The 20,416-nt window shown below is 49.1% G+C and overlaps 3 protein-coding genes across 3 annotated transcripts in view; 1 reads left to right on the top strand and 2 right to left on the bottom strand.

Annotated features, from left to right (window-relative positions):
- Window positions 1-2,399: 2,399 nt before the first annotated feature.
- LOC133369242 (carbohydrate sulfotransferase 5-like) lies at window positions 2,400-7,258 on the bottom strand. Its single transcript, XM_061594312.1, has 2 exons — window positions 6,886-7,258; window positions 2,400-5,341 (listed from the first exon to the last, which is right to left on the bottom strand). The coding sequence occupies exon 2, from the start codon at window positions 5,318-5,320 to the stop codon at window positions 4,142-4,144; it is 1,179 nt and encodes a 392-aa protein (XP_061450296.1). The 5' UTR covers window positions 5,321-5,341; window positions 6,886-7,258; the 3' UTR covers window positions 2,400-4,141.
- A 3,136-nt stretch (window positions 7,259-10,394) lies between these two features.
- TMEM231 (transmembrane protein 231) lies at window positions 10,395-15,488 on the bottom strand. The gene is made up of 7 exons (XM_061594313.1): window positions 15,264-15,488; window positions 15,015-15,178; window positions 13,213-13,341; window positions 12,060-12,203; window positions 11,587-11,668; window positions 11,352-11,457; window positions 10,395-10,906 (listed from the first exon to the last, which is right to left on the bottom strand). The coding sequence occupies exons 1-7, from the start codon at window positions 15,400-15,402 to the stop codon at window positions 10,726-10,728; spliced, it is 945 nt and encodes a 314-aa protein (XP_061450297.1). The 5' UTR covers window positions 15,403-15,488; the 3' UTR covers window positions 10,395-10,725.
- Window positions 15,489-15,538: 50 nt separating this feature from the next.
- The window catches only part of GABARAPL2 (GABA type A receptor associated protein like 2), a 7,159-nt gene continuing 2,281 nt past the window's right edge, over window positions 15,539-20,416 (top strand). Inside the window, exons 1-3 of the mRNA XM_061594314.1 lie at window positions 15,539-15,784; window positions 15,984-16,039; window positions 18,981-19,153. Of these exons, the coding sequence (XP_061450298.1) occupies window positions 15,751-15,784; window positions 15,984-16,039; window positions 18,981-19,153 (263 nt within the window). The 5' untranslated portion in view covers window positions 15,539-15,750. The remainder of the gene's footprint in view (window positions 15,785-15,983; window positions 16,040-18,980; window positions 19,154-20,416) is intronic.

Below are 20,416 nucleotides of genomic sequence, written 5' to 3'. Positions count from 1 at the left end.
TGCCGTTCCGGGCTGTCTTACGTTGAAGAGTATTAGAGCCTGGAACAGGTAGCGGGACGTGGTTTTCGGGGGCTCTTGGGGCCTTACGGCGTTCCCCACGTTCCGTCGTGTGGGACTGGTGAATTTGGTGGGCCTGGCTCACCGGGAAGTCGCCGTTCCTGGCTGTTTTACGTTGAAGAGTATTAGAGCCCAGAACGGGTAGCGGGACGTGGTTTTCGGGGGCGGTTGGGGCCTTACGGCGTGCCCCGCATTCCGTCGTGTCGGACTGGTGAATTTGGTGGGCCTGGCTCACCGGGAAGTTGCCGTTCCGGGTTGCTTTACGTTGAAGAGTATTAGAGCCCAGAATGGGTAGCGGGATGTGCTTTTTGGGGGCGGTTGGGGCCTTACGGCGTGCCCCGCATTCCGTCGTGTTGGACTGGTGAGTTTGGTGGGCCTGGCTCGCCGGGAAGTTGCCGTTCCGGGTTGCTTTACGTTGAAGAATATTAGAGCCCGGAACTGCTAGCGGGATGTGGTTTTCGGGGGCGGTTGGGGTCATGCGGCGTGCCCTGCGTTCCGTCGTGTGGGACTGGTGAATTTGGTGGTCCTGGCTCACCGGGAAGTCACCGTTCCGGGCCGTTTTATGTTGAAGAGTTGCAGGAAGAATGTGTCATTTTAAAGCCCACAGAAGGGGGGGAGATGGAATGTAAACTGCAGTCTGCTGGCTCTCAGGAGTTTAAGACAGCTTTATGGGAAGATTAAAGCCTCCAAACATGTAGTGATGACCTATGGCTTGTTTTGGACGCTGTTTTACCGTTTTATGATTTTAACATGATTTTTGGATTTTGATAGGATTTTTATGGCTTATGACACTTTTTTGGATTTTGGACCGGTGTTTGAACTGCCTGCTTTTTATCTTATCTCTTTATTCTTCTAATAAAGTCTTTCTTTTTATTATCTTAACTTTTTGTGAGTATTTTAAGGGTCCTTTTTTCTCTTTTAGTATTATTAGCTTGCACATTTTCTTTTGTAACCGTTGAAACCTATTTAGAAGGCTAAGTCTGGAAGTAGCACACTTGCTTGTTATAATCATGAAATATTTTCGTTTTCATGCAATGTGTTTGATTTTGATGCATTACTACGTGTAGTTGGTGATTTTTTCTTATCCCTGGTTGCTGTTGGCGATGAAGCAGAACTGTTCGAGTTCTGACGTCATCTTCCCGAAAAGGGGCGTGTCATGAACCTGGATATTTTTCTGAAAATGTTAAGATTATATGTAACATCATGTAACATTATGCATCCGTGCAAAGAACTCTGGGAGTGTCATCTTGTTAGAGAAACAGGCCTCGGAAAGGGGAAAATGTTAAGTTTCCATTCCCAGCTGAAGACAGTTAAGGGAGGCCTAAACAGGGGCACCTGGTTATCTGTGCTAATCAGTCAGAGCCTGGCACTCAAGGCCATTCGTGTCTGAGAAGATTGAAACCCTGTTGGGAGGGGGGGCCTGGAAGGCGCGAAAAAGTGGAGAAACATCTAGAAAGGGATTACATCAGAAAACTCCTGATTGGTTAATTAATCTTGGACCGTTGGGTTTCTTTCCCTTAAGTATAGGGCTTGAGACCCACAGCTTTTGTTCCCTCAGGAAGGTTCTGAAAGGTTCCTTCTGACTGGTGCCTATGGGAGGTTACCTAAGCAGGGTTCCATTGCTGTAACTGATGCTATTCTCTCTGAGGAGAGACGAAACTTCAACCAACTACCTCCTATGTAAGTAGATAGGTTAGCTAGGTTGTTATTTTCTTGTTGTGTGAAAGAATTCTATTATGTGTACCTAAACCCTTGTTTGGGTGTATGGTTTTGATTAATTGTTTGCTGCTCTATTTTAATGTGCACTTATATGTTTTGAATAAAGCTACTTCTATTTAACCTGGTGTGTTCATTGAAGGTAAGGGTGGTTCTGAATTCAGCACCTTGACCATTCAGCTACACAACTACCAAAAGGGAAAAGGAGTTAAGCCTAATTCTGTTTTGTGGGTTTTTACCAGAGGTTTCTTGACAAGGAGTGTAAATTTGGCTCGTCTTATAGGACCTTGGTTTACCTATTTTCTGGGCTCAGAGTTCCCCTAGCTCTGAGTTGAACCAGTTACAGGGGTGGTGGCAGCCTACTTTCTACCTTACAAGGTTGGTGTTAGCTTACATAGCCTTGGTAAGGGAGAATTTAGTATTTGGGATTCCAGAACAATTACCCTAAGGGTGGGAATTGGGTCTGAAGCATAATCCTCGCGTCTTGAAGGGCAGAGGGTCATGACAGGCACATCCTAACGCAGATTGCAGTTCACACAACCCTAAAAGCAGCCAATGATATTCCAGACTGTATTTTGCAACACCTGGTCTATGTAGGCCACTGAAAGATGAATTTAATTCTCTTGCAGCAGAAGTAATCACAACATCCAGTGCAAACAATTCCCTACGGTAACTTGGTAGAGTGTGCAGAAATTCCCCCCATGTCTTTTGAATATTCTCAGATTATTAATAATTTATCTCTGTGCTATTTGCGGTTTTTGAAGCATCTGGCTGATCTCATCCCTCACCCTCATCCAGTCTGAAACCCCCAATTTAAGGATAACATAATGGTCAACTCAATCACATTTACTCTATCCTTCTTCATGGAAACCAGATTAGCCAACAGTTCTCTAAGTGAGAATTCATCACAGACTCATGGAAATAACACTTTCATTAACATACAAAGGTACAGATTAGTGAGGGTGCAGCCCCACACCCAAACCTTAACTAGAAGGGAGCCCCACAGTCCATTTTTAATGGCAGCGTTCAGACAGAGCATGTTGAATACGAGTGTGGAAAAAAGAGTATAAACAGAACACATTTCCTCCAACACAACCCTCTCCTCACCTCAGTCTGGAATTTGGCTGCACGGCTTCCAAATCATGAACAGGGTGGGTGTGTTTCAGAGGCACTACTGATTTCCAACACTTCACATTTGAGAAATTATCCACTCCTCTTCTCATTTGCACCCGTGCTTTTTTCTACTGCTGGACCCATACACACTTCTCTGCACTTTTGATGCAGGATTAACAGTAAAGGTTCCAGACAATTAAGTGCACCTTTGGTTGAAGCATTTCATCCAAGGGAAAGGAAAACTCCCCAGCCCCAGGGAAATATCTGAGGCCCTTGACAGTCTCTATGGCATTCAAAACTGATGCCATGACTGATGAGTCCTGCTGGCCCCAGAAAAAGATAAAGAACAGCTGGCAGGTTCTGTTGGAAAACTCTGCCCAAGTCCCTGCATACAGCAGCCACATTCACCAACATTTAACAATCTTTATAACATTCAAGTGTCCAATTTGATGTCATTTTGCTGTGGAGGAGGAGGAGGACAGGCACCTGACCCAGCCTTCCACTGTGTCTCTGGCAGAACAGGACTGTAAAGAAGCCTTCCTTTTCCGTTACCATTTTCTTTTTTGATCAGCTATGAAACACGCAAGATTACATGTTCCGTGATGGCTTTCATTAGAAGAGATTTCTCTCACACACATACACAAGAAAGCAACATGATAAGTGATTTTAGGGACCAGTCCATGGTCTGTCAACAGAGCAGCCCAATGGTTCACTGGAACAGCAACAGTGAACTTTCTTCCAGCTCCTCCACCCCGAACAAGGTGACCATTCAGATGGTCAATTAAAATGAGCAAAGAGGATCAAAGCTTATCTCCAAGTATCAGTAACTGTACAGTCCAGCTTGTGAAAATATGTTGATTTAAAAAAACATGCAAGAATGCAGAACAGAGAATACCCCAATTATTTCCTTACCTTTTTCTCAAAGGTAAAGGGAAATTCTCTTGTACTGAACCATTGTGTGGAATGCAATTCAGTTTCTGGAAGTTCTGCATTGCTGTTAAATAAGAAGGGCAGCAGCTACATAACTTCCTTCAGTTCTGAAAGCTACAAATACTGTATGACAGTGTGGTACAACAACTGATCCAAGCTGATATGCATCTGCAAACTATCACCCTTTGGCTCCATTTGCTCAGGTTTATGCACATAGCAAAAAGGAAGAAGGATAAGAGCAATTACTAGAAGTACATGATTCAACAATCAAAGTAAGCATTTTCCAGGTACCTGTCAATGAAGAATATAGATAGTAATACTTCACCTAGTTTTGACTAAAGGATGCCCAGCTGAACTGACTTTTTCGATGTGGCAACACTAAGTCTAAAGATAAATCCTTTTGCTCTTTCTCAGTATCTACAAATTGATACCCAAGTATATTGAGGGCACCTTTGCAAACTTCTTGCACTCTCTTGACTTTCTGAAAGGAAAGAATGTTCCTCCATGCCTGGGAGACGTTCACTGCGTCTCGAGAAGTGATTTGGAAGGCCTCCCTCTTCCTACTTGGCGCTTGTCCGTGGGTGATATTATAGATCCAGTTTTCAAGTTTGTTGGTCAAGTGAAGCCCTGCAAATTTATACATTGTTGTAATTTCCACTGAGGGATCTCGTATGAGATCTTCAAATCGGATCATCAAGTAACGATCTTTTAGAAAATCTGGAGGTTTCACAGTTGCTGTTTCATAAATCTGAACATGGCTTCTACAGATCTCCTGCAAGACCTTGTACTGGCCATCTTCCACTTTAGTCCCATTCATGCTCAGAACTATCCCATTGTCACGGGCAAGGGCTTTTGCTGATTGTTCCCGGGATTTCACAACAGCCCTGGGGTCACGTATCAGGTGGATGATTTTGAGGTTCAGGGAGGAGTCAGTGAGGAGAGGATAGAGCACCTTGAGGTCAAAGATCCGGACCTCCTTCAGGACAACATGGCTGTAGGTCTTGCAGGCCTCTTCTGCTTTGCTGAAAGGGTACTTCCCACAGAGACTCTTGCAGGCATTTTCACTAGTAATATCAGTACGATGGAAGAATTCACAAGCAGGATCTGTGCATAACGCCCGACTCACTGCCCACTGGAAAAGATCTGACAAGTTTCTCTTCCGTGGCATGTAGGCATCAAAGACAGACATGTCGCACTTGAAGACAGACCGGACGAGGTCCCGCACCGCCATGTGCAAGACCTTGGCACTGTTTTGGTACATGGTTACCCACACGTGCCAGGCTGGCTCCATCAAGTAGAAGACATCGGGGTGCTGGCTGAAGAGCTGCCCGACGAAGGAAGACCCCGACCTCCACGAGGAGAGGATGAGGATGTGCACCTGGGGCAGCTTCTCCTCAGAATGAGACATAAAGCTGCCATGTTGAGCACACAGAAACAGTAGAAATCCTGTCTGAATCACAAGGAAAAGTGCAATGGTGGTGTTGGAAATTCGGAGCCTCACCATTCTGGCTGAAGTAGAGCACAACTGGGAGAAAAAGAGAGCAGAGAGCTGCTTAGTTTTCAGCAAGGGGGGGAGATAAAAAACAAGGATCTTTGATGCAAAGAAGCAACTGTTTTGGTTGCCATTCATGCTAAATTGCTAATGCCCAGAAACTACTACCTAAGTCCAGATCAGCAAATCAGTGACAGTCATGAAAGAATGCAGGCTAGAGGAGGAGGAACAGGAACAACAGTGATGCCCACAGAGCACAACTGAGTATGGCAAAAACGTTTTGCCTTGAAGAATGTGCTTTTGGATTTAGGGTGAGTGAGACAAAGACTAAGGGAGGCAGTCTGTATGTCGCATGGATGAGTTATTGTACTGTGCAAGGAAGGGCAGAATAGGAGCCCTGAAGCTCAATTGAGCATCCTGAAAGTCTTGGCTCTCTCTTGAGAGTTAAGTATGTGCAGTCCTCACGTCTGCAGAGAAAAGTCTAGGCAGAGCTTGGAAAAGTTACTTTTTTGAACTACAACTCCCATCAGCCCAATCCAGTGGCCATGCTGGCTGAGCCTGATGGGAGTTGTAGTTCAAAAAAGTAACTTTTCAAAGTTCTGATTCTAGGCATGCATCGACACGGGCTAATGAACTCCAGCTCCTGGGGATGATGGGAGTTGCAGTGCAAAGCACCTGGAAGGCACCGGACTGGGGAAGGTTGGTCTCCACTGACTTGCAGTGGCCTTCCCAGGTTTACCTTAGAAATCCTGGGGCCTGAGCAGGTATGGGCAAACCTATTTTTAAGCATTTATTTACTATATTGCTATCTCACCTTTCTTCCAAGGAGCTCAAGGCAGAATATGTGGTCCAGTTCTAGTTATCTGCATAATTCATTTGAGCACAAAATGCAAGTAACCATCTCTCTTCCCACCTCTTTTTTTCAAATAAAAAAAAAATTCAGGGACAACATACCTCCCCTCACTGACATAAGCACTACTGAGGCAAGTTACCCACTCAACTACCAAGTAGGGCTTGGGCAAAAGGGTACCAACTGCAGCCAGTGCCTGGAGCAGCAGAAAGCGGTTCCAGAGCTGCCCAGATGTGGACCATCCAACTCCAAAGAGACAGCCAGGCAGTTGCAGAGGGAAGTCCAGGGCCCAGAGCCATGCAGGTTTTTCGGGAAGCTAAAAATTATGGGCGGTATCCTGCCAGCCTATCCCAAGGGGCAGAAAAACTCCAGCAGATCAGCTTCCGCGAGATGCCCAGGGCTCCAGCCTGCCAGGCATCCGCACCCACAGAAGCGCACTCTGCACACTCTCAGAAGCCGGCGCGGCTCCTTCCGCTCCCAAAGCTGGGTAAGCCGCGCCTCCAAATCCAGCGCGCTCACCTCGAGCTCCTCTGGCTCTCCGGCCCGCACAAGGCGCGTGCAAGTGGAGGGAGCGAGGAGCCGGAGGGAGACCCTAAGAGGAGCGGGCGGCGACGCCGCCGCCTCAGCTAGTGGGAGCTCCCCGCACTGCGCCATGGCCGCCCCGACGGCAAGGAAGCTGTCCTAGGCCAGAGCCCCCGCTACTGCCCGCCCAGTCCCGGCTCCTCACCTCGGCTTAAAGCCGCCAGCGCTTCGTCCAGAGAGACGCAGGAAATTCGGGAAGGAGAGGGCAGGCAGGAGGGGCCGGCTACGGAGACCAGGGAGGCTGCTTGCTCGACAGCCGCCTCGCCGGGTCGCGCCGCAAACAGACAATGAGGCGCTTTCAGACGTGGCCGGCGCCGAGCCCGAGGCGGCTGTCGGAGGGAGGTGCCAAGAAGGGGCTGGCCCACAGCGGGTGGTGGTGGCTGGTGGGCGCTTCGTCCAGGTCAGCCCCCTCCCGCGGTGCGCGCCCTCCAAGCGCCACCATCCTCTCCCAGGAGCTGCGAAGTGCCCCGAGGCCGACGCCTCTACTTCGCGCCGAAAGGAAACGAGCTGAAGTCGCCTGTGGACCGGCGGAACTCCCGGCCGCGGCGTTTTGGAGTGACGGGTGCGCGCCTTCCCACTGCGACGGAGTCGGCGCCCGGTCTCACTTGCAAGGACTTGGAAGGCGTCCTCCAGGCACCGACCTACCCCACTAGCGGGTCGAACTGCCTGATGGCACGGGAGCCAGCGCTGCCAACTTGCGGGGAAGAAGCGGTTGCTCCGCGGAGGTGTTGACCCTAACCAAGGCCGCCCAACGCGGAACTGACTGACTGGGCTGGGCTCTTTTGGATGCAAACCGAGGCCAGCTGGCCCCGTAGCAACAGCCTCCTCCTGTTCCGCGGCCTTGAGGGCATCGGGCCGCAGTCGAAGGGCTCCGCTCACAGCTGCCCCAGAGGCGGTCCCCGGCAGCTGTGCCAGCCTTGCAGGGCACCTTGGAATATTCCGGATGGTACAGTGCAGGCGGAGCCCTGGGGACGCTCAGCAACGTCGCCAGCGATGTGGTGCCTGGTTTGAGAACAGCGAAGGAAAGGGACTTTCTTTGAAGTGGGGGACATTTAACCCGAAAGGGCAGCTAGATGGAGATCATTGCTTGGGAATCTTGTTGAGAATACTAGCTAGTGGATTTGAGGAGCCTCTGGCGCTTGGTCCTTTCTCCCTGCCATCACGTAAAGCGCCAAAAGGCCATCGAGGCCCAGAAAGAGGGCTTTTCCTCGGCGGGGGGGCAGGCGGCCAGCCCCCGCGCACGGGAAAAAGATTGATTCTTACACCTTACAATGTTTTGATGGGATCATCAGACTGGTTGTCCTATTTATTCTAGGAAGCCCTTTGACCACTGTTGCTGCTTTTTTCAATTCTGTACAGCGCTGAGCAGCCTTGTGGTTGCAAATGACAGGAGCAGAGACTGACCTTCCCCATAAACAACCTTGAAATATTAGACGCAAGACAGACAGGGCGAAAGAGAGATTCCAAACGACAACACTGTGGCAGAGGGCATCCTTTGCATGGAAATGCTCTACCCCCAGCCTCTCCAAGGTAAGGCTGGGAAAGCTCCTCATACGAACCCCTGGAGTGCTGCCACTGCCAGTCAGTGTTGACAATGCCAAGCTAGATGGATCAGGGATCAAACAACTTCTTGCGTTGTTCTGCAAAAACCACCACTGGCCACACTCAGAACCTACCTCTCGGCCTTGGATGGCTGGCTTTATAGAAGGCCCAATTCTGCTCTAAGGTTTGGTCCTGGCCAGCAAGCTAAATGCAGTTACCCAACTCTGGAGCAGGGAAGGCTCAGAACTCCAGACTGTGTCCCAACGAAATGACCACTGGGTTTCTTCTTCCATGGAGAGGCCTGGTTGGCTCCTGTTAGCCCAGGTGCAGGCCCACTCTTTCAAAGGCCTCATTTAGCCCCTGCAGTGACCCTGTGCTCAGGGCCTGATTGCAAGGATATTTAAAAGCAGCTGAAGAGGGCTGTGGGAAGCAGGGTCCCTTTGCGCCACAGCCACTCCTATTCCTGGGCAAGGGCAGGAGAGGCCAGCAAACCAGCAGAGCTCTTCAGGATCACTCAGCCATGGGACATCCCCTCCCTACCAGAGGAAGCACAGACACTTTCCAATGAAGGAAAATATTGACAAATTCTGCAGCAGGGCAACACCCTCATCACAAAACCTGCCTGCCTTGTAGGCCTCATCCTGCTCGTGTTTGCAAGCGGGTTGAGGGTTCCTCAGCTGGAGACAAAGAAGGCCATGCACACAAGGTGGCTTTAAACTTTGTCCTTCACAACAGGAGCACAGCCCCAGATGCCGAGGAGCAGGTGGCAGCCTAAGACCTGCCAATGCCTCAGGAGCAGATGGGAACCTCCCCTTCCAGGAGGCTCTTGGGTGCAAAGTGGAAGCAGGCAAGGAGGGAGGGCTAGTGTGCAGCTGCTGCAGCCACCACATTCACAACCATCACCCACTGACTTTGCAAATGAAGGAAGGCAGGAAAGCAGACACAGTTCTTAGTCTAGAAAATAACTTTGTTTAGAAGAGTTTCTTAAAGGGACATTCAGCCTGCTTTACATATCTACAGCTGCACAAAAGAAAGAAAAAAGCACACCTCTTCTAGAACAGGCCTCAGGAAGGTAATCTGGAGCTGCAACAGCCTCACTCATACCGTGATCAACACTACGGAATACTTTGCACAGTACTTTTTGAGCTTTTAGTTCAGGGGTGGGGATGAGCATTGTAGCTCAGCAACATCAGGAAAGCCAAAGGTCGTCCCCCCCCCCAGCTATCAGTTTGCGTTGCTCCAAATAAAAGTCATCCTGCTCCTTTTGCCTTTGTTCCTACCAGACTGAAATTTTTATGGCAGTTTCCACAGCTGCTTCCCCCTTTGCACCATTTAGCTATAAGAATCTTTCTGGTAGGCAAAAACAAAATCAAAGCCCAAAATCTATAGTATAAAGCTTCCGGGATGTCATTTGGGCATCAGGTAAAGACCTTTTTTTAAAAAAATCCTAGCCTCTTGATTGCTTTCATGCTGTTCTGTATTTGTTTTATTTCTGCTGAATGCTTTTCTATTATTATTTATTATCACCAGAAGGCCCCAGGACAGGTCACAGTATAAAATACAGTATTAAAAACAGTTTAAAACAAATTACATTCACAGACAGGGGGGTCCTATAATATACATCTCAAGTGTCAGATGTGGGGGGGGAATCCTTAACTGAGGGGTTGCCCCAAAGAATGTCCTCCTGGGCCACCCACTGAACCTGCGAGGGCAGAGGACCTACGAAGAGGCCCCCTCTGATGATCCCAACACCTGGTGTTTTCATGCTTATTTTACATTTGTTTTAATTTTAACTTTTCATAAACTACCCTGGGAACTTGCTGGCGGGTGGGAATAAACAAACAAACTAAAATGTACAAAACAGGCATGTTTGCTCTGCTGCGGCAGGCTGGTGGGCTTCTCCCCGCCCTTCCTCTTGCCAGACTGAACAGGCCAGCTAATGTTGTCTTCCTGGAACCACGATGTTACTGCTGCACGGGGCATCCCAGCCTTTTCAAAGGGTGACTGTGTGTTTAAACCCCTGTGCAAGATCATGGTATCTGGAGGATTAAACAGACCTTCATGTCTGAAATTTAATGGAGAAATTGCAAGCACAATAAGTAAGACCAGACATCTCATTAATGCTTTTATAAGTAAATTCTTTCTTTTACTAACTGAAGCTGCTACAGCCAGTATGTGCAGATCAAGTGAAATATACCTGGTAGTCAAGAGCATGTCTGCAAATTAGCTCCCCACGTGCTGCTCGGGTATCACAAACTGAAATCCCTGGCATAGAGAACTGAAATACGGAGTCTGTTTAACTCTTGCAATAACCCATAGCACACAAACCCCAAACCACTAGTTTCTGCCCAGCTTCCAGATGCAAAGCAGTTAAGGAAAAGAAGAAAGTGAAAGCGAGGTAGATTTATTCATCCTGTTGTTTTAGGTCTTTTTAGGAACGTGTTCAGGACTGGTGCTCTTTATATGACAACACAGCGGGATCCGGTGGCACTGGTACTGTGGTTAGCACTTGATTCTGGACAAGAAAGATTTTTATTCTTTCAAAAATCCAAAGAAAGATCAGCAGAATGGCAACATACTGAATCCAGGCAAACTTAATCATCTCCCAGAAGCCTGGCTGGTACGTAGCAAAAGTCAAGGAATATGTGCAATTTCAAGTACCTTCACGCAAGTTCAGAATACGCACCTCAAACACATCTGGCTAGCACTATGACAGATTAGGAAGAAATCAGGAAGAAAGGTGGCTGAGGGCACTCGAGAAACAACAGGAGGCCCAGGGAAAACTCCCTTCCCCAGCAGACAGATACACAAGTTATCTCTGGTGGCCACCTTCGGTAATCTACAGAGACACCCCTGGTGAGTTTCATGGAATTCTTCATCAGGCAGCCACCCACTATTATCTACCTCTGTCCAAGAGAATTTATCTACTGGCCCGACCCAAAAACTGCTATCTACATGTTCAGATTGTAGAACGCCAACCACCAAGTGCCAGGTTTGCCAAGCACTGTTCCTCATGCCAGAGTGAGGCCAAGTGGGCCAACCCACAATCACCAGGCAAGTAAAGGATATATGATCATTTCCACTGGGTAATGAATGATAGCCTGGACCACAAACGGCATTTCCGGTGCTCTTCCAACTGACCAGATAGGGCTGGGACCAAACAAAACCGTTGTGACTGCAAATGAAACAGCAGAGATCTTGTGGGATTTTGGTCATGATTAACCAAAATGTTAATTTCTCAGAACAGCTGATGACAAACAGGTATCAGGTAACCTAGAAAGGATTGTACACCATGCAGACTCACCATTTCTCTCCTGATAGGCTGCAACAATGTTCATGAGATCATAGTCTTGGGCAAAAGGACTTGTGCCATTGATCACAGATACCTGTCACAGTGAGATCACTTGTATTAGGAAATGAAAACAGCCATGCCAGGCAGGCCAACTGACGTACTGTCTCAGGCAGCAGAAGGTTCCACACCTGCTTCAGACCTCTCAACACCCTGAATGTGAAGGGGGAAGGCACACTCCTGCTGTACTGGATGGCTATCAAAGAGATCCCTAGCCTTTCTAAAGTCCCTTCAACCCTTTGTAAGATTGTTGCTAGGTGAATTGAATGCTGTGTGAAAATAGTGTTTCTTTCACTGTATAACCTGAATATCAAACAGTAGCAATTACACTGGTGTGGCCACACTTTGCATACAATGCATTACTCTAGCAGCTGTTGCACTGGAAAATGGACAGCAAAACTGACTGATGAGGTGAAGATACCACTCACATTATATCTGCTGTCCAGCCCAGCATGGTTAAGCAGTTGCCTCTGACGAAGCTTCAGGTCTCCACTCACAAAAACTTGTGACCCTGGCAGAGGGGAAGAGGCCTGCAAAAAGGCCATGCTCTGCATCACAAAAGTGGACATTCTCTGAAATGGCAGAAGGAAGGAAGAGCTTACAGTTCAACCTCCAGCATGATACAACTGACAGAAACAGAGAGACAGAAATTGCCAGGAGGCCAAGAACTTGCACCCAGGACATCAAAGCTTAGTATCCACACACCTGGGCAGAGCAATGGACTGTCTACATGCAGAACAAATGACCAAATGCAGAAAAGACAGGAGTATAATAGAACGAATTCCAACTTCTTAACTGGTGGCCTGCATCTTATATTAAATTTATCACCAGCACACATAATAAATTTTCCTCTCTACAGCTTGATCTAAAGAGCAAACAGGTTAAACACTACACAAGAAGATAAACAGTCATAGATCTGGCATGGTCTCATTGGGAGAAGATCTCTTTATCTCTTGGGTGCTCTGCTGCTGGCCTCAAAGTAATCAAAGTTCAACAAAGACAATTTAACAGGAATATTCTGTGTGAAATTCCTGAACTAGAATTAACCAGTATGTTTAAATCCAGTCCCTGGCTTAAATGCCTAGAAACGAGTCACCACTCGTCCCTCGCGTACCTTTTGGCTGTGTGGAAACAGCACACCTGCTGCTGCCACATGTGACACACTTCCCCTCTCATCCATGAACACGTGCGTCTCCGTCAGCTCCGTGCATCTGGCCAAGTGGGCTCAAGCCCAAGAATGTTTCTGCCATAATAAAGCTGCAATAGCGTACTTGAGACTAAGCACTACTGAATGAAACAGGATCTCCTGCTGAGTAACCTTGTACATGATTGTATGGTAAACCTGTTAGTAAAGGTGCCACAAGATTCTCTGTTATACAGGCAAGTGTTGCTGCTAGCTGCATATGGGATACTGAATAAATGAAGCAGCAGCAGTCAGCATAGAGGAAACCGCAGATCAGGCCACCTGTCCTTAGACACTGGGCTGCTCAAGATGACATATGCCATGTTTGCAGAGACAAAGGGTACCCCTGAAAAGCTATAGAGGTGGGAAAAGGTATGCAAGTGGCTTGGCACACTCACATGCAACTGATAGGTAAATGTCAGGAGGAGCTGGATCCCAACTATTTGTTCTGTAGCCTGTAGTGGAAGTTCCAGCCGAAAGTTCAGCAGGTCCATTGTTCCATCTTGGTTTGGGTCTTCCTCTCTAGCCTTGCAAGCAGAACAGGAACTTTCGTTAAAGCAAACTTCTCTTAGCAATAATCTCAGTTACTGAGCAGCTCCTAAAGATGCAACGTCAAGAAACATCAATCCCCAATACAGATGCCAGACTCAGTATGGGCCAAGGTGCCCACACCACAGGACCCTTGCAATGGCAAAACACAGCAGCGTAAGGCTCAGGTGCAGGATAACGTGCCAACATCTGGTATCCAAAACAGCTTGCTGGTTCTCCAGAGTAGGCTTGGGAGCTGGGAGCCTCCATGATCTGATAAATCACATCAGATTTGCTGAATCACACTGACCTAGAAGCCAAGGACCCAGCTAGATTTCACAGTGCTCTGGTAGATAAAGCCGCTTCCTTTGACAGACCACCTGTCTATGGCAATGGTTAAAAATATCTGTGGCCCTCCTGATGTTACTGGATTTCCATCTCCAATCAGCTCCAGCCAGCATGGCCAAGGGTTGGGGTGATGCTAGTTGCAGTCCACCAACATCTGGAGGGCCACAGATCCCCCCACCCCAATCTATGGCCTAATTAACTGGTAGAAAAGGAGGAGGATGACAGCCATGAGCACATTTACTCACAGGTGGTCTTTTCCAGGCCTGTAGCTAGCAGGGGAACAGTGAGGCCTAAGGGAGCCTGCCAACCTTAAATCCCCCCCTTTTTAGAAAAAATAATGTATTAGAGAAAAATGTTCTGCTCTCCTACGTTTTTTGTGCCTCCCCCCCTCCAAACTTTTAGGCTGACTACAGGCCAGTTCCCTCCCACTGGCCTTAGGTGGGGCCTTAGGCAAATAAACAAGAGCACAGACACCTCACCACACACCCCGTGGCACAGACCGCTTTTAAAGGACTATGCAGCATGAAGTCATTCACTTCTTGGCTCACTCAGTGCAGTTATTCCTGGTGGTGACTGGCCTAGGCAAGGAGCTGGACTCCCATCCAAGCCTGAATTACCATAAACCCACTACCATGAATTTGCAACATGCTTTGTGCTTAAAAATCACTAAAATTCTATTCAACTTAGGAGCCACAGCTTTGATCGCAGAGCCAAAGTCTCCTGCTGTAATCTACGCCACTGTGGTTCAGCTGTTGGTACAAACATGTACAGGGGTTTAAAGAGGAGAATGCCAAGTCTCTGGTACCTGACAGTGGCAACCCCAAGCAAACTGGGCGCATATCCACCCTGACTGGTGAAAAACAGTTATTGCTATTATTTTATTTATATCCCGCCCTTCCTCCCAGCAGTCCAGGGTGGCAAACAAAAGAACCAAAAACATGAAAAAATGGGGGCTGAGAAGAACCCACGGCCCTTTACTGCCTGAGGAAACGGGAGTGGCCCTCGGGGAGCACCTGGAAGCCGCCCCCCGGGAGGAAGGGCACCGGTGGCAGCCAGCCGGGGCTTCCAGGAAGAGGCCAGTCCCCGGCCCGCCGGCCCCACTCGCTCCTCCTTCACGAAGGCAGCATGCTGGAGGCGGGCAGAAGTGCTACGGCTGGGCAGAGGCCCGCAACGAGGGCAGAGCTGCAGGCGGCGGCGGCCGGCCAGCCCCGAGGTTCCCGGCGAGGAAGACCGAGCAGCGGCGGGGCAGCCCCATGCTGAGGTGAGGAACAGAGCGGAGGAAAGGAGACGAGCGGGCACTCTGCACGCCCTCAGAGGCGCCTACCGAGACGAGCGGGACGCGGAGGCGGGCGCCCAGGAGACGGTTGCAGGCGGGGAAGGAGCTCCAGCCCACGAAGCCGCCGCCCTCCGTCAGCCCCACCAGCAGCACCTCGTGCCGGAAGCGGACGCTTGGCTGCTCCGCGTAGCTGCTCCACTTCAGCCAGAAGCCTGCAAGAGAAGGGCGGGGGGTGCCGGTCAGGGTCGGCGGAAGGAAAGAGGTCCTGGTCCCCCCTGCCCCCCGCACCCCACCGACCGTGGCTCCGGTAGGCCACCAGCAGCGGCGGCAGGTAGGTGAGCGCGCCCAGCACCAGCAGCGCCAGCCCCGCCAGCGAGCACAGCCCGACCCGGTAGCGGCGCCTGCCGCCCGCCGCGACCACCTCCAGCCAGGCCATGGTACCGCCCGTCACCCTGGCAACCGCCGCGGCGCGCAGGCAGCCGTGCGCCACGGCGCGAGGAGGGGCAGGGGCCACCGCAAGCCAATCACCTCGGGAAGAGGGCGATGACGTATACGCTGGTCAGGCCTCGCGACGCGACCGCTGCCTCGTCCCACCTCCCAGAAGTCCTGCCCCCAGTGGTTGCCGGGAAACCGCGAGCTGGAAGTCCCGCCCGCCGTAGAGCCTGTTGCTACTCTTGTTGTTGTCGTTTTGACGGTGGCGCGAGAGGCCCGACGGACCGAGAGGAAGACCGATCGACCGCCGGCCCCGCCCTTCCTTCCTTCCTTCCCCGCCCGCACCGGCGCCATGAAGTGGATGTTCAAGGAGGACCACGCGCTGGGTGAGTGGGTGGGCCGGTGGGTGGTCGGGAGAGGCCGCCGGGAGAGGCCGCCGCCACAGGGGCTGAGGCCCGGCCGTGTCCTCCTGGGAGGCTCCCTCCCCGCTCCCAGCAGGGGAGAGAGGGCAGGGGAGTGGGGGGAGGTGAGGGTAGGCCCCCCCCGCCTCCCTGCCTGACGCGTCTCTCTCGTGTGTCTCCGCAGAGCACCGCTGCGTGGAATCCGCCAAGATCCGGGCCAAGTACCCTGACCGCGTCCCGGTAAATCACCCCTCTGTACTATAGCTATTGTGCTATTTGTCATTGTCATTTGATATGGCTCAGAATAGAAGGACATTGAGAGTTTGTTGTTGGAGGTTCTTAACAAGGACCATGTCCCCCACTTTGAATGGCGCTACTATGGCTCGCCTGCATTTGTCGGTATACTATTTCATTGTAAGCTTTGCATTATCATCGTGTTGGCATAAGGATGCATCCTTGAGTGGGACATCAATTTGAGGCAATTTAGTTTGTACCTGTCTGCCAAACATTATCGTAGCTGGTGCCATGCCAGTGCAACAATGGGGAGTGGTTTGATAGCTGTGGAGAAATCGAAACAGTTCTTGTTTTACATTGGCTCCCTCTGCTGCAGCAATCTGTAGGGCTTTATTGAGTGTCCTCATAAATCTTTCAACCTCCTCATTTGCTTGTGACCAGTGAGATGTGATTTTTTTGATGTTTGAATGCAAGGTAATTAAAATTTGAGTAAACTGCAGACCTTGACAAGGTGGTCCATTGTCACTTTTTAGAACAGATATGCCATGAGATGAAAAAATCTTGTCAAACTTGGGGATGACAGCATTTGCTGAAGTAGTGGTGATCATTTCTACCTCTGAATAACAGCTGTAATCATCAGTAACTACCAAAAGATGCCTCCTATTAGGGAGGTCACAGAAATCAATACTCACTTTCACCCATGGTGATGGAGCATGGGGGGAAACATGCAGAGATGCAGGCTCCTTCTGTGGAACTGCTGATTGGCACAGTGCACAAGACTTTTACACATTGTTCAATAAGATCATCAGTCCCAGGGACCTCAACAGAGTTTTAACTCCTCCCTGGTGACCTTCATAAGCCAAATCAATAGGGCTGTATAGAGAACGCGGAATAACCAATTGAGTGCCACGAAGGAGGTCATTCGCAGTAACAGTAAGTTCTTCGTCTTAGCCAAGGACTGGATGCCCTTTTGGTGAAAGGGTTTTCTTTCATCACAAGAAATGATTTTTCCAGACATTTAAATTTGTATCCTGCCCTTCCTCCCAGCAGGAGCCCAGCGCGGCAAACAAGGCACTAAAAACACTTTAAAACATCATAAAAACAAATCTTAAAATATATTAAGACAAAACAGCGTTAAAAACATTTTAAAAACTTTTTTTAAAGGGTTAAGAACATTATTAAAAAACATATTAAGCAAATCTGACACAGTTCCCACCTTGGCCCCAGTCTGTAGTGAGATTTCATACACTGGAAATTTAGGAAAGGCAGGGTGCAAACTAGCAGAATTGTGGAGAATTCGAATGATATCCTACGCTTTTGACTAAAGTTCTTGGGGTTGGGGAAGCCACTGAAAATGGCTGCTGCCAGACCTCTTCATGTCAGACTAAGAGGCAAGTCTTGGTCTGTGTTGGCACCCTAGGCCCAAAATCCTTTTGTAAGCAGCTCTCAGGGTGATTCTGTTACCTGCTAGAATTACATAATGTGGGTTCCCTTTTCCAGACACCTGCTGAATTATCTCATATATAAACCTCTCAGGGAGAAAACAAACCATATACCTGGGTGCATGAGAAAAAAAACTCTCTCAGTTCTGGTTATTTTCTGTGTTGTCTTTGTTTTCATTCCTTTTATTTATTTAATTTGTATCCCGCCCTTCCTCCCAGCAGGAGCCCAGGGTGGCAAACAAAGTGATGTTTGTTACAGCTGTTGTTGCCAGTGTTGAGTCCAGAGGCCTAGGACCTTTAGAAAGAAGAACCTGGGCTAAGGCTATGGTTGCTATATGTGGAGCTTTATTTCAGAGTACCTTCCTTGCTCACAGTGACATACAGACTGGTGTTCTTCCTTCCACTATTCTCTGGAAGGCCTGGGGTGGACCAGCCTATGCCTGGCCCAGAACATTCTGGAATCCTGGTCTGAATCAAGGAATGGATCTGCCATAGATATTACATGGGCCTCCTCCACCTCTTCCCAGTGCCTCGCCTGGCAGGTAGGAATCTTTGATTTGGGCCGGCGAGGAAGGCAGAAGAGTCTGTAAAGCAGAGGGAGGGAAGGAAGACCTTTGCTCAGATTTCCCATTCCTGGCACGTACCACAAATTTAGCCCTAAGCACACAAGAGTTCTCTAGCAGGCCTGACATAGTCAGCAAGCTGATACCCTGATAGGAAGCCTAACTGCAGGATATGGGAGTGCACTAGTTCTCTCCTTGCTTGTGATTAAATTAAAGAACCCCAAATATTGTAATCTTTCCTCATAGAGGAGTTCTAGGCAAGCCCCAGAAGACTTGGGCACATTCAGCTGCTTCCTTGGTCCTTGCTCTGTCCTGGAGACTTTTGCTCTCTTGCCTTCTTCTGTCTCTAGCTAATCAAGGCCAATATTCCAGGCCAGCTTTTCCCTATCTGGTACCCTTCAGACTACAACTTCTGTCAGCCTCGCAAGCCAATTTTGGTCAATAGGTGAAGGGTAGTCAGCCAATTGGGAAGCTTAGTTCCAATATTCCTTAAAGCTGCCTTGAAGAGAAAACTTGCTTGAAGGCTAAGAGAGGGAGGAGGGCCATGTACATCCGGGTTAGGTACACTCTGTGCAATAAGTGTCATGCAGGAGTTCTGTAGCAACATTTTGGAGTCCCAGGTCCCCTTCAAAGGCAACCCCTCATTGAGCACTTTGCAGTAATCCATCCTCAAGGCCACCAAGGAATGTGAAAGTGTGGCCAAGTCAGACCCTCTCCAGGAAAGGACACAGTTGGGATGGCGACTGGCTGAAGTTGGGAAAAGGCCCTCTTAACCTCAGCTGACCCTGAGTGCCCAGGAGCCCTCCCCCTTGCATCTCAGGGGCCTGGGAAGAAGATGCTGCCGTGTGCCATGACTAACTTCTCTGTTGGGCTTCTCCAACGATCATTGAGCATGTGACCCTTGTGTGAACGTTCTGACATATCCTCTCCTCCCTTGAGCAGGTGATTGTTGAAAAGGTCTCTGGCTCTCAAATTGTGGACATTGACAAAAGGAAGTACCTGGTTCCATCTGACATCACTGTGGCTCAGTTCATGTGGATCATCAGGAAGAGGATTCAGCTGCCATCTGAGAAGGCAATATTCCTCTTTGTAGACAAGACTGTCCCGCAGTCCAGGTGAGCATCTTCTTCCTTTCTTCAGGGCCAACAGCTGCCTTTCTCTCATGGGAAACAGTGTATGACTCGCTGTCTAAAATGACAAGAGTCCTCCAGCGCACTTTGGGTCCTGGCCTGTTTCAAAGTCTGCTGCTTCTCCCAGTCTTGGCAGACCCATGTTCAATGAGCAGTTGGCTTCCTTATCTCAGCTGAGATGATTAAGGGCAAAGGTTGTTAATCTCTGACCCTTTAGATGTTGAACTACAACTCAGCAGTATCTGGAGGGCTGCAGATTTGCCACCTCTGATCTTGGGGTACGAATGATGATTCATATACCTGGGGGATCACAGATGGGAAGCATGCTCTTGCGCTCAGGTCCTGCTTTTGGGCTTCCCATAGCCATCTGTATGCTGGACTAGATGGGGCATTGGCCTGATCTAGCAGGTTCTTACATTCTTTAGATTGTTCAGAAGCAGTTTGGTTTCTGGCAAGCCACACTTCCAGCTTGCACCCATAGCTGAAGCAGGAGGGGGAGGGGGATGTCCAGGCCTTTTCTTTGAATATTGTGCTTTCATTTAAGGCAGGGCTGGGAAACTATTAGCCCATATGCTGAATGCATCCCTAGAGCCTCCTCTTCCAGGCCTCAGTGTTGCTTCCTAACCCTAGCCCTCACCTGCTGCAATTAAGACTTGGAAATAGGTTAATCCTCCCCTCCCTTTGCACTGCAACATCCTCCCAAAGCCAAAACACCCTCTTGCTGAAATTAGATGTGGGGAAAAGCCCTATATTGACTGTAAGAGACGCTTCCCCCTCCCACTAGCCTAATTGTGTGTGGGGTGGGGAGGAATCTTCATGAAGTGCAGCTGCAGCAGGAAGGGTTGGCCCTCTCTCCAGGAAGTTAACCCTTCTCCCTTCTGGCAAGAAGCAGAGAATGGGTGGGTAGCCATACCCAATTTTGTCTTGGCCACACCTGTCCATGGCATGCAGCCTTCAGAAGGTTGGCCAAGACAGAATGCAGAAAAAGATGTCTTTGATGTAAGGAAACAAGTCGCTCTTTAGCCCTTATACTTCATCACAACAGAGACAGGAATTCCTTTCTTTGTGAGTTATAGCAGCAGTGGCTAGTTACAGATGTATTGTTATTATTATTATTTTATTAATGTGTACCCCACTTTTCTTCTGTCATGGGACCCAAGGCGGTGTTGATGTGGCTCCTAGGTGGGCTTTTGTGTTCACAAGCCAAGAAGTTGATTATCTTGGATTGAGAACAAATTGGCATGCAGC

This window comes from Rhineura floridana, chromosome 13 (genome assembly GCF_030035675.1).
Source record: "Rhineura floridana isolate rRhiFlo1 chromosome 13, rRhiFlo1.hap2, whole genome shotgun sequence".
In the NCBI taxonomy this organism is placed as follows: Eukaryota; Metazoa; Chordata; class Lepidosauria; order Squamata; family Rhineuridae; genus Rhineura; species Rhineura floridana.
Note: the sequence above shows the minus strand (reverse complement) of the source record. Positions and strands in the feature narration are given on the sequence as shown.

Coding starts and splice junctions, on each gene's coding strand:
- TMEM231 (XM_061594313.1), bottom strand. CDS start 15,402: ATGGCCTGGCTGGAGGTGGTCGCGGCGGGCGGCAGGCGCCGCTACCGG. Junction 11,669..12,059: donor GGCTGGACAGCAGATATAAT/GTGAGTGGTATC, acceptor TCACTGTGACAG/GTATCTGTGATCAATGGCAC. Junction 11,458..11,586: donor AGCCTATCAGGAGAGAAATG/GTGAGTCTGCAT, acceptor TTTCATTTGCAG/TCACAACGGTTTTGTTTGGT.
- LOC133369242 (XM_061594312.1), bottom strand. CDS start 5,320: ATGGTGAGGCTCCGAATTTCCAACACCACCATTGCACTTTTCCTTGTG.